This window comes from Elgaria multicarinata, chromosome 15, assembly GCF_023053635.1.
Source record: "Elgaria multicarinata webbii isolate HBS135686 ecotype San Diego chromosome 15, rElgMul1.1.pri, whole genome shotgun sequence".
NCBI lineage: Eukaryota > Metazoa > Chordata > Lepidosauria > Squamata > Anguidae > Elgaria > Elgaria multicarinata.
The window spans coordinates 15,070,754-15,086,351 of NC_086185.1; the positions used below are offsets into that span (position 1 = coordinate 15,070,754).

A 15,598-nucleotide genomic window follows, 5' to 3' on the forward strand; every position below is an offset into this window, starting at 1 on the left:
AGGCCTCGTGAAAAGAAAGTCAAATAAACCCTTACACAAACCCTCACTTCCCTTTTTTTTATAACGCTGGGGATGTTAGTCTCGGTGTTATCTCGCCCGGATGTTTGCATTTGTTTGTGCACCGTTCACGCAGTTTAGGAGTAATCCAGCAGTGAGCTATCACCAAATAAACAGAAGGATCTTTTCTGCTTTGGGAACTATATCGTGCCGGAAAGATCTTGGCTTTCAATATTGTGAGACAGGTGGGATATAACCTTGCCTGACAGGGTAGAGCTGGCCAAGCTTTCTGACTCTGTGAATGCAACAACAGTTGTTGTCAGATTGTAAATGAATACCAGATGTCGTTGGCTTGCGGCTGCACGCTTCTGTCTCGTATTCCTTGCTGTCCTTAGATCTCCCCCGTCCCACTACGAGGGAAAGACCTCCAGGATGCAAGACGGTATTCGTGGGAGGGCTGCCAGAAAATGGGACAGAAGAGACCATTGTGGAGATCTTTGAGCAGTGCGGAGAGATCATCGCCCTCAGGAAGAGTAAAAAGCATTTCTGCCACATCCGTTTTACGGAGGAGTACATGGTGGATAAGGCGATTTATTTGTCTGGTAGGTATCCCTTGCCGGTGCCTTGGACTCAGAGATGATCGTTTATTTATTTATTACATTTATATATACCGCCCCATAGCCAAAGCTCTCTGGGCGGTTTACAAAAGTTAAAAACAGTAAACGTTAAAAAGTATACAAAATTTAAAAACCATAAAAGCAACAGTATAAAAACAACAAAACAACAGTTCTGAGGTCTGCTAAAAAACAAACTTAGCATTGTTAAACGCTGTTAAATGCCTGGGAGAAGAGAAAAGTCTTGACCTGGCGCCTGAAAGATAACAGTGTTGGCTCCAGCCAAGCCTCATCGGGGAGATAATTCCACAATCGGGGGGCCACCACCAAAAAGTCCCTCTCCTGCAGTCATGTCTGTTCTGTCCCATACCATTTCCCCCATTGCGCAATCATTCATCTCCAGATTCAATTATCTACCTCAGAAGCCTTTAATGTCACTGGAACATGCAGTAATGACCCACGCAACTGGAAAGAGATTTAATAAATTTGACTACTATAAAAAGAAAAATGCACAACTCCAAATTGTCAAAGAAACACAAAGCAGGAAAGATATTAACATGTAAGATTTAAACCAGGGGTGTTGAATCTCAGGCCTGTGGGCCACATTCACACACCCCCCTCCGGAGTACCAATATAGCCCTCTGGGGTTTGCTAGATGACCACGCCCTCTTTTGTTGGCCCCGCCCCTTTCCTGCCGACTGCCTCCCCTTTTGCACCCCCTCCCCCCCGTTCTAAGAGGTTGAAATGCATCTCTTAAGGCTTAGTTACTGGCAGTAAGAGCTTTAAGCTAAATTACGTTAGCATTTTGGCCCCGCCCCCTTTCCTTTGGCCCCTCCCACCCCTAGAATGCAGCCCCCGAGAGCTTCTCCTAAATGGAATTAGGCCCTTGGGATGAAAGAGGTTGAACATCCCTGCTTTAAGCGTATAGTTTCAAATATCAGTAAGGAACTGCTCTCTGCTGAATTGATCAGATCACAGAAAAGCGTGCGAGTTCTAAGACAGGAAGCAACTGATTGTGTTTTGGTGGTGGGAGAGCATCTCTAGGAAGACAATGTCAAAACCTCCACATGAAATCTTGTTCTTTGCAATCCGTGCTTGAAAGTAGCTCTTGGAACCCGCCAGCCTTTTTAAACTACCCAGAGCTCCTTTGGAGAACGCTGGAGGACAGCCCCCTTTTTAGGAATCTAGGAAGCACCTGGTGTTAAGTTTGTTACCCAGGCCGCCTTATGGATCCTCACGAGAGCCCTCCTCCAGTGTTATCAAGTAGACCTGGCCAGGCTCCATCAGGGGAAGCGTCAACCTTCCCTCTGTCCTTTGCCTTCCCCCTAAGCTCGCTCGAGGCTCTTTCACAAGTTTGAAACTGTGATTCCAATGTTTGCTAAGGGGGGGGGGGGGTTAACCTGCAGTAGTTTGGGGCCTTTGACAGATGATACAACCGTTGATAGACCGAGCGAACTGCGGTGTGGGGTTGAGCATGGCCGACAGCGTTTATGAATGTATCAAGCTTGAACACTGACAGGATCACTTCTCAGCTGCAGCGGCTCGTGCTTCCCCCGACGGATCTTTCCGCTGGAGGCCGAGCGGGCAAAGCCCAGGCTGCAGTCGAGAGGCAGAGGTAGAGTCGGACCGCAGGGCGCCCACTGAAGGTTCTTTCTGAAACTTGTCGTTGTCAGGGTATCGCATCAGGCTGGGCTCCAGCACGGATAAAAAGGACACGGGGCGCCTCCACGTGGATTTCGCTCAAGCCCGGGACGACCTCTACGAGTGGGAATGCAAGCAGCGGATGCTGGCCCGGGAGGAGCGCCACCGCCGAAGGGTGGCGGAAGAGCGGTTCCACCCTCCCTCCCCGCCCCCCGTCGTCCACTATTCAGATCACGAGTGCAGCATGGTGGCTGACAAGCTGAAAGGTACTTGGGGCTGCGGCGGAAGGCATTATTAAACTGGCAGGCGCTGATGTGAGGGCATCCTGACCCAACCTGGTAGTTTTGGATTCCAACTGCCATCAGCTGCAACCAGGATAGCCAATGGTCAGGAATTCTGGGAGATGCAGTCCATAACAACTGAAGGCACCAAGCTGGGGAACGCTGCTGTCATAGAATCATAGAATAGCAGAGTTGGAAGGGGCCTACAAGGCCATCGAGTCCCAACCCTCTGCTCAATGCTGGAACCCACCCTAAAGCATCCCTGACAGATGGTTGTCCAGCTGCCTCTTGAAGGCCTCTAGTGTGGGAGAGCCCACACTGTGCCAGAGGAAGCTGCCTTACATGCAGACAGCTTGTCCATCTGGCCGAGTATTGTCAACTCTGACTGGCAGCAGCTCTCCAGGGTTTGAAGCAAAGGGGGTCTTCCCCATCACCTCCTTTTAACTGGTGATTCTAGGGATTAACTGGGAACCACCTGCATGCAAAGCGTTGGCTCTACCACTGAGTCCATCTCCATCTAGACATAGATGAGAACACTGTAACACATATGTTACTGGCTGTGGAGGGGGTCAACCCTGGCTTTAGCCTTCCAAAGTTTTGTCGTGCTTGGGCAGACCATTCTATGTGGCCCCAGGAGAGCTGAATCTTACCTTTTTCTCTCTTTTTTGCATAATCACTCGGAGAGAAGGTGTATTTATTTATTTATTTATTTATTTATTTATTACATTTCTATACCGCCCAATAGCCGGAGCTCTCTGGGCGGTTCACAAAAAGCTCTCTGGGCGGTTCACAAACCGTTTACTATCAAAATGCGCTGGTGCTTTGCCTCTGAGCTGTGTTTCTCTCTCCGGCCAGACGATTCCAAGTTTTTGGAAGCAGTGCAGACGTTGCTGACCTGGATCGAGCGTGGAGAAGTGAACAGGCGGAGCGCGAACAGCTTTTACTCCATGATCCAGTCGGTCAATAGCCACACCCGCCGGCTGATGAATGAGAAAGCGGTCCACGAAAAGGAAATGGAGGAAGCAAAGGAGAAGTTCATGCTTGCCTTGTCGGGGATTCTCGCACAGTGTAAGTGTGTGCGGCTCGCAGCCTGGGTTTCCAAGTCTTGCTTGATGGAAATGTACCATTTTTAATCCCCTTTTCCCCTGTTGAAGGGGTGTGTGTGTGTGTGTGTGTGTGTGTGTGTGTGAGAGAGAGAGAGAGAGAGAGAGAGAGAATGTAGATTGAAAACGTACAATCTCCTTTTAAGGATACTTATTTAGTTTATTTGTTTTTTAATTTCTAACCTTCCCCACCGCAATAGTGCCCAAGAAAATAAGCAAAAATGATTTTTTAACCCACCCCAATAACAAACCCTTAACATATAATGTGCAGTAAGCTACAGCAATTTTTACATGAACCCAAACCTACTTGGCCATTCATACTCAATACAGATAAGAGAGTCTTAGAAAGGCTCTGGAAAATTCTCGTGCTCAGATTTTGCTGGGAGAAAAGGGGGCCCTACATCTGTTAGGCATCCGTACCCGCCTCCTTCCCCTGATTTTGCTGTGCACGGTTTCCCCTTCGTAATTTGGCACCCTAATGGTACAGTCAAGGCGCACTCTTGGATGATCTTAAAGACTGCGATGGGACATAGAGAAAAGCGCACTCTCTAAGGTATGTAGGGGCCCAAGGTGTTCATGTTTTTGTGCTCGAAGGCAAGTAGCAAGCCTCAGAAGATTTAATGTCTTTATGATACAGGCCTCCAATTTCTGCCGCAGTCGAAGCTTCTGAACATTTGTTGACGGTGCCACGTTTTGCCGGTACATTCAGTTTCTATTCACACACCAGTTTTTTATGGTGGTGGTTTGTGGGGAAGGGATTGGGGGGTTGAAAAAAGGCATTCTCCTCCCCCCTCTCTCAACAGTATCCTCTGCCTAGTTCTACCTGCGGGCTGCTCCTGTGTTAACAGCAGCCTTGTGCTTTTGACGATTGCTAAGGGACTTAGGCGACAAAGGTAAGTTAAGAGCCAAGCCCCTCCTCTTTCTGTTCATTCAAGGATCTGCAGGTCAACTTTCTAATTGGGAGATATAAGCCTTCCAGGTAACGTAATATTGCTGCTGCAGTCCCTCCATGCCCCCATTCAGCCTATTTTAAACTTTACCTGCAAAACGTGGGATGCTCTGGTCTTCCGTTGCCTGTTGCTCGCCAGGATCCATCACCAGGTGTGATTTTGAACGTCCTACAAGATTTCAGCCTCTGGAGCTCAGAAGCTCCCAGATCTAGCTTTGCTGGAGTGGGTTAGGATTAGTCCAGATATTGTTGGACTGCAATTCCCATTGTCTCTCGCCTTTGGCTCTGCTTACTAGGGTTGATGCGTGTTGCAGTCCAACAACCTCTGGAGGGATACACACTACACACTACTAGGGGAGGTGGGGGTAGACTCTGCCCACCTGACCACCCAGTTCCACCCAGGGGAAACTTTGCAAGTGGAAAGCTGCCAGCACTTGTGTTCCTGCCAGCAAAAGAAGGTTACCCAGAATGTTCTGGGAGGGGAAGTGTTTTGGATCTGCCCTTCTGTTCCTCTGAGGGGCTCTAGGATCGGGCCCATCGCCTATACCAGCCCAGCATAAGGATTTTCCCTTCTGCTGTAAACAGTGAGAGGGTTAAAAAACAAACACTGTCAGGGGAAAAGAAAAAAAATGCTGCCCACCTCACGGCTTGGAAAGCTGAGATCTTGGCAGTGCCTTGGCCATAGCGTCTGGTTTTAAGGTCAACTTTACACTGTGTGATCTTGAGTCTCCTGAGGTACGCCAAGAGGATTTTGAAGTTGTGGGCTCTTATAGTCTGGTTAGTTTTGTTTTTCGTAATTGCTTTATTTCTGTGTTAGCATTAAAACAAATATTGGCCCCCCTGGAGTCCAGAAGGAGGGACATTACACATTGCAGAGTAAGAAGGAATCTACACGTCGTACTGAAGGCGCTTGCATGCGCCCCCAGTACGCCCCCAAAACGATGGTGTAGATTCTGCCTACCTGCAGCCCAGAAGAGACGGAGGAGGAGGCGGCTGGGGAATCAGCTTCCGCTTCCGCCAAGCTCTCCGACCCGGGTCGCTCTTACCCTGGCAGTAGGAGGCCGGCGGGGCAGCGGCGGCAAGGACGCGGCTGGATTCCCCAGCCGCCTCCTTCTCCGTCTCTTCTGGGCTGCAGGTAGGCAGAATCTACACCATCGTTTTGGGGGCGTACTGGGGGCGCATGCAAGCACCTTCAGTACGATGTGTAGATTCCCTCTAAGTAGCAATTGGGGGAGCAGGAGGTGCAAAGGGAGGGGGGATGAAACCCCCAACTTGAATCCCTTGATGATGCTGGCACTTGCCAGTCTTTTGGCAGGGTGAGAGAAATTCTTCCTGCGGCCCTCTCTGCATTGCTCAAATCAATGAGCCGTGGAATGGATTTGATCTCCTTCCAGGAAGCTGGTATCGGCCAGACATTTGTAGGAACAATTTTGGAGCAGGGCTGGGCAACCTGTGGCCTTCCAGGTGTTTTGGCCTACAACTGCCATCAGCCCTACCGCCCATAGCCAATGGTGAGGGATTATGGGAGTTGTAGGCCAAAATATCTGGAGGGGCACAAATTGCCCACTTCTGTTTTGGAGGGTGGGGAAAAGCCTTTGTTATTTTACCAACTGTAGTCCAGCCTATCATAATTACTACATCATTACCAGGGCTGTGTGTGTGTTTTTTAATTTTAAAAAATAACATAAAATTCTGCCTCAAGAAAAACGGTGTGGCGTGACTTTATATATAAACTATGGGAAGGTGCAGATGTACTGATTTTGTATAATCTATTTAGTTATGGTTTGGAACACTGAAGCCCCTTTTGAAAAGCACACGCTTTTTCCTTTTGGCTTCTGAGATTTTAGCAGACCTTGCCCGCACTTTCAAGCCTATCTTTGTAGCATCAAAGACTAGAAACCAACTTTAGGGGCTTCTCTACACCAAGGTTTGTATCCCTCAGCTTTACCGGGGCTCTTGCTTCTGGATTCTTTGCAGGATTAAGATCGGCTCCTTTACATGTACTTACACTTACTTTTTTCGGGGATTTCCTTTCTATATGTTTCTTTACATAACTACTAGATGGCGCTGTGGTATTGCACAATTGCACGCAGCTGTTGTCATAATTCAAGAAAAAATCCCAAACTTTCCCTGATCTTAAAAACAAAACAAAAAAACAGGATAAAGGTTATAAGCATGGGAGAGGCCCTGGAAGTTGACGATGTCATGTAAAGGATCCTCAAATTTCTGTGAGTGACCACATGATAAAAGTCTCATTAGAGATGCCCTAAATATAAAGATGCACCAATTTACAGTTCCAGACTAGTGGAATGCACAGCCCTGATTAAGACCCGGTGTTTCTGAAACCATCTATGTTTCTGAAGTTTCTGAAAATAACCTCCCTATGGCCATGTTGAGTGTCTTTCTTCTTCTTGAGTTTCCAGAGACACTCCTTTTTTTCCAGTGTTCTCCCAACACTTTAGTGTCACTGTCCTTCTCATCAACAGTGCTTCCTCTGTTAATCTCTTGGCTGCTGCCTGACGGGACAAAATAAATCCCGACACAGGCTGTCCGTTGTCCTAACTGCTCCTCAACCTCTGTGGTCCTGACATCTTCCTGGGCACCATCTCAGCTGTGGTCTTCGCCTAAAGAGTTGTAAGAAAAAGATCACTGCCTGATCCCGTTCTCTTACTCGTTTACTCCTTTCTCTTGCCCTCTCTGGATGCTATTGTGGCCCGGTTTTGCCTGCCGATTTTGAAACCGCAGTCGAGCAGATAGTGGCCGTGTACCATTCTGCATCCAAACAAAAGGCTTGGGACCATTTCACGAAAGCGCAACGTAAGAACATCAGCGTGTGGTGCAAGCAAGCTGAGGTTAGTATCTTTCCCTTTGCGTTTTTATCTTCGCTCCTCTTTGGCCTACAGGGCTCTCTTATAAAAGGGTTTTTTATAAGCCTCGCCTCGGAAGGTAAGTCGCAGCGCAGGTGGATGAATGACAAAGCGCAGCACGGGAAGGTTGAGAAAAGCCGTTGATGAGCGCCGTTTGGAAGAAAACCGAGAGTAACAGTGGGTCATGTTTGAAGCACGTTAGCATTGAGATGTAAACACACTTTGGGGCAGCATTCAGTCCATGTACGAGAGAGAGAAAAGTTCTGCTCTGTTTGCTACTGGGATGGATGCAAGTGCTTGGAGCAATGAAAAGTTACTGTGTGCTGTGCAGGTAGGCCACTGTTTCTGGCGGCCAGCCGTCTGGTCAGTGGCTGCAGAGCTGTGATAGCACTGGGATTAGCCATGTGGTTGTGTGGGGGGGGGGCGTGTTTACACATGGCCCACCATGATATGAGCATCATTAAGGAAAGCGGAGTTGCTCTGCATTCAAGTTGTAGCAGAGGCCGGGCGGAGGATTTATTCTTAGCTGCAATCATCATTGAACCAAGGCTGCGCGGATTCTGCTTCCCCGAACGTTCTCTTCTCCCGCCCCTCAGGATCCGAGGGAGAACCGCTGTCAGGTATGCTTTCAAGATGTTCTCCTGTTGCAGGGATTTGAGACCCTGTGGCCTGTCAGATGAATTTGCAGTCCAGATTCTGGGCAACAGCGCACAGAGTGTTTGCGCCCGAAGCCCATAGCAGAAAGAGCGAAAGTCAGGAGTGTTGAATCTCAGGCCCGTGGGCCAAATGTGGCCCACTGGGAGTCCAAACCCGGCCCTTTGAGATTCCCCAGAAAGCCACGCCCCCTTCTTATGACCCCACCCCTTTGTGTCTTGTGGCTTTTGTGCAGTTTTTCCTCCCATTCTAAAAGGTTGAAATGCCTCTCCTACGGCTTAGATACTGGCAGTAACAGCTTTAAGCTGCAGTATGCTGGGTTTGGGGGTGTTTTTGGCGGGTGCGCATTGGTACTTTGGATCGGGGGCCCTTTTCTCTTCAGCTCAACCCAGATTTTCTCCAAAATTGAATCCGGACCTCAGGCTGCAAGAACTTCTCCACTAATGGTGGTGATTTGTAAAATCAGTCAAGGCTGATTTTCCCCAACCCTGTCCCCCTCCATGCTGGTTGGGGATGGTGGGGGTTGTAGTCCATCTACTCTGGAGGGCACCAAGCTGGGGGAGGTTGAGTTAACAACTATGAACAGCCTGTGTTTTCTAGTGCTTTATTATTATTTATTATTATTATTATTATTATTATTATTATTATTTATTTAGAATATTTATATAACGCTCCCCATTGAAAAATTTCGGAGCGGTGTACAAGGTAAAAACAAAAAACAAAAACCAGAATAAAAACAGTTAAAACAAAATTTAAACGAAGCAATAACAGTAATCCAAGGCTGCATGTTAAAGAAAGGCTTTTTGGATTAAAGATGTTTCCAGGAGGCGCCGATAGGAGTACAAGGTTGGCGCCTGCCTGACCTCCAGAGGCAGGGAATTCCGCAGGAGGGGGGCCACCACGCTGAAGGCTCTGCCCCTGGTGGACTCCAATTGGAGGATGGATCTATGTGGAACCACCAGGAGCAGGCCCTCGGATGACCTCAGTGACCGGGCAGGTTGGTAAGGGAGAAGGCGGAGCTCTCTCAGGTATCCTGGTCCCTGAGAGTTGTAGCGGGGGGGTGGGGCTTGGCTCAGTGGTGGAGCATCTCCTTTGCATGCAGACGGTCCCTGTTTCAATCCCCAGCATCTGCAGGTAGGGCTAGAAAAACACTTGCCTGTAAACCTGGAGAGCCGTTGCTGCCAGTCACCGTTGACCGTACCGGGCTTGATGGACCAATGGCGTGACTCAGTCTAAGGCAGCTTTCTACGTTCCTAAGCTGAAGCCGGACAGGCCAGTTTAAGAAAACCCAAAGGACCTTTGAAAGCTTCATTCATGCGCTTGGTTGGTGGGCACGTCGGACCGAAGAGGAGAACACCAGAGACGTGAAAGGAAACACGTGCAGCCCCTCTTTCCCCATCGCTGCAGCCCCAGATCACGGCTTAGGGTTCCATGAGACTGCAGTATGCCTTTGAGCTAAAACAGGCCACAACCAACGCTGTGGCAACTCTGAGGGCAATTTTAAACCAAGGTGCCATTCTGTCTGGCTTTTCCGTCAAGAGCTTCAGCCGCAACAGCGCCTGTGTTTTCACAAAGCCTGCTCCTAACCTTTTTGAATCCCGTGGTGACAAATCAGCTGACTGTGCCATCCGTCGCCCCGAGGGGAAAGCAGCTGAGCATGTGTGGTTCTTAACAAAGCTGGGTTTTACAAAAGTTGAGGTTCTTTGCAGCTTGTGGCAGCCTCAGGTAAGTTATTTTGACCCCGAGCCCGTTAACAGAGGGCAAGTCTTCTTCGGTGCAATTTTATTGGTCGGTTCGCCTCTGGAATAGAACGACGGGGATTAAAACTCCTGCCCCTGCCTGCAGAGTCATTGGTATGCTTAAACCGAAGCTATTTTTATTTGTCTTTGTTTTTATTTGTATCCTGCCTTTTTATCTTTTTTAAAAATAGGCTTGCCTTGCCCCTTTGTGGAAGGGCTTACATCATGGTAGAAGGCCATGTTTCCCATGCAGAAGATCCCAGTTCAGTCCCAGCCACTTCCAAGTAGTGTTAGGAAGGACTCCTGCCTGCAACCCCGGAGAGCTGCTGCCAGTCGGTGTCGGCAGCACTGGCCTATGTGGACCAGTGGTCTGACTCCATGTAAAGCAGTTTCCTGTTTTCCCAGGATGCCTGAGTCCACTGCAATCACTGCTCCGTCTTTAGAAAGTAGAGTAGAAAAGAACTCTGAGGTACCATCATACGACTTTGCCAAAGAGGACCCACTTTGTTGGGGGTGGGCGGAGGGAGAGTAGGAATAGATTTCCTAGGTAAAGAAGGTTCAAATTAGCACAGAAGGAATATACGCTCGCCGGAATAATGCTCGCAGGCACAGCGCATGGAGACCGGTGGCCCTGATTGGTTCCAGTCAGAACCAACCAGACCTTGATAGGAGCTATCCAAGGTGCTGAATCCTATCCCTGAAATACGTTCAGCACCTTTAGGAGAACGTAAGAGCCCTGCTGGATCTGTGCAGTATTCTGTTCACATCGTGGCCAACCAGCTGCTGCTAAGAAACCCCCAAGCAGACTATGAGTGCAGCAGCACCCTCCTAGCCATGTTCCCCAGCAACTGGTCTGCAGCGACATCCTGGAGGCAGCCCAGAGCTACCAGGACTAACTGCCCAGAGAGCTTCAGCTTATTGGGTGGTATAAAAATGAAATAAATAAATAAAAGTCATCGATAGCCTTCTCCAGGATTGTAGAATTCTGACAAACCCAGAATGGATTCACAGCCCCACCAAAAAGCTTCCGCGCATATCTAGTGAAAATCAAATGCAGTTCTCATAAGGAAATCAGAAGTGTAGTGTGAGGAAGACCCATACATAGATGGTCCCATCTGCACACAGAAGGTCCCAGGTCCAATCCCTGGCATCTCCATTTGGAAGGGGATCAAGTAGCAGGTAATGAGAGAAAGAGAGAGAGAGAGAGAGAGAGAGACTTCTCTGCCAGAGGACCGTAGAGAGCTGCTGCCAGCCAGGGTAGACAATACTGGGCTAGTTAGAGGAACAGTCTGACAAGGCAACTTCCTATCTCCTTTTCCACCCTCCGCAGGCACCGAGGTCATCAGATGAGGCCCTCCAGGTGGTTCTGCATGGACCTGCGGCCCATTTGGAATCCACTCGGAGTAGAGCCTTTAGTGTGGTGGCTCCCTCTCTGTGGAACTCCCTGCCTGTTGATGTCAAGCAGGCAGCAACATTGTTTCATTTTCAGCACCTGCTGAAGGCATCTTTATTTAAATAACCCTTCCCTGACTAACCAGTCCTGCTTTTCTTGGCACAAACTGATTTTAAAGGTTTTAATTCTGGATTTTATGATGGTTTCTCTTTTTATTGAAGACTGCTCAGATGTTTTATTGGGTGTTGATTTATTGATATATAAACCTTGTAACTAACTAAATAAGTATATTACTGTGAGTCCCATTTTCCCAGAAGTACCTTGTTCTGGTTGGCATTTCTGCTTAACTGCCATATGGCTTTTGTCTGTATTCTGAAGCAGAGTTTTTTTTCGCTCTGAAGCAGTTATTCTCTCTCTCTCTCTCTCTCTCTCTCTCACACACACACACACACACACACACACCTACACCTGCAAGTGGCTGTCCTGGGGCCATTGGGATTCCTCAGTCTGATGCCCAGGGAACAAGTAACAATGCAGAACTTTTCTTCCTTCCTGTGTTTGGTCCCCAAAACAACTTCTCAGACAGATTGCACTTCTACCTTAAGCCATGACTGTCTTTTTTTTTAAAAAAAGATCTGGTATCACAGGAGTTTAAAGGCTTGGACTGAGCTGGCCTTGGTTTACATCTCAGCTCAGCCACAAATGTAAGTCACTCCCGGCCTCTCTCTCTCCACCTATAAAGGACAGGTTACAGAAGCCTTCTCCAACCTGGAGCCAAAGCAAAGCGTGATTTGCTTTCCAACACATCTGGGAAGTTGGAGAAGACTGCATCACAGTATTTATCGGGGGGGGGAGTCTAGAATTCCATGCTAAAATGTTCCAAATGTTGTGAAATCAATGATGTCAAATCCGTTGCGCCCGTTGGGAACTTGGCTGGTGGCGTTAAGCTTTGGTCAGCTCCACCTAACTCTAGGCTTCTTCCTTCCAATTTCTTCTCCCTTCTATGCCTTGTAGGTTCTTAGCTGTGAACCAGCCAACAGCACGATTGGTAGTGTCTCCTTTTTTTTTTTTAAAAAAAATGCTCTTTAAATCCTAGGAAATCCGCAACATTCACAATGATGAGCTGATGGGCATCCGACGAGAAGAGGAGATGGAAATGTCCGACGACGACACAGAGCCACCAGAGATCAAAGAGACAGAAGAGTCAGGTATCACACATGGCAAAGTCAGGCTTGTCTCCTACTTCGTTTTTTGGTTCAAGAAAGCCCCGGGTTCTACCAACCAGAGCCAGTCACAAAATACCAGCTGGTGTGGATGGTGGAATCCGTCCCAATTGAATTTGGGTTACGGCAAGTCAGGATTCTGTTATCAAATCCAAAACCATAGCAGGAGAGCTACACTAAAGCCTGGCCATAGGCACCAATTAATAGAGAGAATGGAACTGACCAGAGATACTTTGTTCCTCTAGAGCAGTGGTTCCCAAAGTGGGCAGTACTGCCCCCTTGGGGGCAGTGGGATTGCATAGGGGGGGCGTTAAGAGGCAAGGGGGCGGCAGGGGGGTGCTCGAGGTGGTCTTTTCCGAGAAGCGCCTCTCCAGAAGGTCTTAAAGCCCAGGGACATTTTTATGGGAGAAGGTAGTTTGGTCCTAAGCCATATAGGGGAAGAATCCACACATGTATTAATACCGTTTAAGAAGAGTCCTTTTAACAGTGAATTGAAATGTTTCAAAAGCACCAAAATGCTAATGAAGAGACATACCCTGCTCGGTGTGCCCCGCCACGCTGGCTGCAAAACAGAGGCGTTCGCTCTCTTTTCCCTCCCTCAGCAAGCCTGCGGCGGGTACTTTGGATTGTGAATAAATATTCAATTAATTGTTACTAGTTTGAATTTTATTGTTATTATCTTCCTTAGTGGGTCGTTGAAAACCGCTATTCTGAATAATGATTTTTATAGGGTAGGGTAGGGGGCACTGGGCATGAGTTTGTGGAACCAAAGAACTCTAGAGTACTGCTGTTGCGAATGCTTACAGGTCCCCTGCCTCAAAGCACACAAGCTGTCATGCCAACACAGGTCAATCTAACACTGTCCATTTGTGTCACAAGCACAAGGCAAGAAGTAAAAGTACTGCAGCAGAGCGAACGACTTGGACAGGCAAACCCAGGTGCAGACCCACTAGGTGTCAGGCACATGTACGACACAAATATATCCAACAAATTCTTAAGGAATTCAGCATATACTTAGAAGAGGGGATGCACAAGCTTTTCATCCCTGTTGTCTGCCGGGCATGCACACACACAAGGGCACGCATGCACGCTCAATTCCCAGTCTTTCTCTAGCTAACACTCGCACAGGAGACAGTTTGCTTTACCTCTGAACTTTCCAGAGAGCTCAGAGATAAAGAAAGGGCTCCCCTTGGTAGTGCTAAGGAGAGAAACCCCAGGTTTTCCTTGCTAGCAGTAGCACTAAGAAAGGAAACTCCAGGAGGGATCTCTATGGCACCGTGGGCTACACTGGACGTGGCCTTCAGCCACGGGTTCTGCGCCCTGATTTAGAAGAAGACCTTCTAGAAAATATTTATCCAGTGGTGCTGATGCGGGAAACATCGAAGGTGAAACTAGTTGAAAGGAGAATCAATCCATCTCCCCTGGTTTCTCCCTCTCTCCCCCAACCCCCCTCCTGCAGCTTTACTTTCCCAAACAGAATCTCTGAAGGAGGAAAACGACAGCTTGCGGTGTCAGCTGGATGCCTACAGGAACGAGGTGGAGCTCTTAAAACAAGAGCAGGGCAAAGCAGGCCGGGATGAAGACCCAAGCAAAGATCAGCAGTTGGTGCTGCTCCAGCAGGCTTTGCAAGGCATGCAGCAGGTAGGGCGCCCTTCTCCCCCTGTGAACCTCTGGAACACCTCCGCCTCGGGCCAAAGGAGGTTTCTCTTTCTCCGCTGAGTCCGTCTCTCGCAGCTATAAAGGGATGCCATTGCGGCGCTTGTAATATATTCTGAATCTCCCTTCAAAATTGCAACCTGGGAATGTGCTGCTACTAAGGTGTAGAACTGACCGCAGAACTGAACGATTTCAGTTATTGGACAATAAACCCAAGGAAGCAAAAGACGAAAAGCCATCTTGCGGGGGTGGGGGAAGAGAAAGAATACAGTGCAAAAAGTTGTTGAGAAGCCATCATCTGAAATAATCTATGGCCTCCCTCCCTCTCTTTATGGGAGATTATTTAATTTTTTGATGATTATTGGATTGGATTGGATTCGTACCCCCGCCTTCCTACCAGGAGAAATGGCACTCAAGGTGGCTTGCAATCGTAAATAAAACTTGATTAAAACAATCATAAAACAAATGCTGCTCCTCATTCAAAAAGGGCTCCCAGAGTGCTTATGTGTAATTGGTAAAACAAGCTAGTTCCTGCCCACAGGCTTACAGTCGACAAAGACACGGCACACAAGGAAAAGGTGATGGGGTGGGAAGAGGAAAAAAAATAAGTTGGTGATCAGTGGGTCTGGTGGAGTGGTTGTGGTTCCCCTCTCTTGATCAGTGGGGTGGGGCAGTCCAACCGGAGAAGGCTCTGATGTTCCCTTTGCCTGCCCCCCTTCTTCTTTCCCACAGGGCAGTTGATGCCAGTTAGTACTGTGGCCATGCGGGAGGAATCCAACCTCAATAAAACTGTGTGCGTGCTTTTCTTTCCTTCTAGCATCTTCTGAAGCTACAAGACGAATGTGAAAGAAGAGAAGCTGAACTTGAAAAGAAAAAGGAAGAGAAAGTACAACTAGACAAAGCACTTGAAAGCCTAAAAGAAAAGGTAGGGGTGTTTGCCAGTCTCTGGTCTTGCCGGCTCCCGCCTTGCTCAGCAGCCCTCCGAACACTTGAGACCTCTGCCAGCTTTTCTCCTAAATGCTGTGTGTTGGTTCTTGGGGCTGGCACAAATATTTGTTTCTGCTGCTGCGCCTTTAAAAGAATAAACAAATAAAGCAGGGGTGAGAAAGGCGTGGCCCTCCAGATGTTTTGGCCTACAGCTCACATCAGCATGAACTACAGAAACCTGTGGGTGGCAGGTTCTTTTTTAGAAGAGGCTTCCCCCCCCCCACACACACACCATACACACACCTTTTCCCTTGCACACAGGGTTGGGGGCGGAGGGAGGCGTCCTTTGAAATGATGCCTTCTGCAACACGTGCTTGTGTCATCTTTAAAAACAAGGGAGGTATGCCCTTTTCTTCAGAACTTTGCCTCCTGGTTATTCGGATAGCTTGCTGCAAAGTTCAGTATTGAATATGACTACAGGCTATGGCTATTTCAATGATCGTGAGAGTAAGAGACTAAGGAGGTCGAGTAATAAGGATTCTTCTGGAACTATG

At 48.3% G+C, this 15,598-nt stretch overlaps 1 protein-coding gene across 2 annotated transcripts in view; it reads left to right on the forward strand.

Annotated features, from left to right (window-relative positions):
* ENOX2 (ecto-NOX disulfide-thiol exchanger 2) overlaps positions 1-15,598 on the forward strand; it is a 41,328-nt gene that overhangs the window by 20,789 nt on the left and 4,941 nt on the right. For both annotated transcript variants that reach the window (XM_063141569.1, XM_063141570.1), the window contains exons 5-11: positions 393-599; positions 2,285-2,518; positions 3,389-3,601; positions 7,331-7,437; positions 12,335-12,446; positions 13,921-14,102; positions 14,935-15,042. In XM_063141569.1, the coding sequence (XP_062997639.1) occupies positions 393-599; positions 2,285-2,518; positions 3,389-3,601; positions 7,331-7,437; positions 12,335-12,446; positions 13,921-14,102; positions 14,935-15,042 (1,163 nt within the window). The remainder of the gene's footprint in view (positions 1-392; positions 600-2,284; positions 2,519-3,388; positions 3,602-7,330; positions 7,438-12,334; positions 12,447-13,920; positions 14,103-14,934; positions 15,043-15,598) is intronic.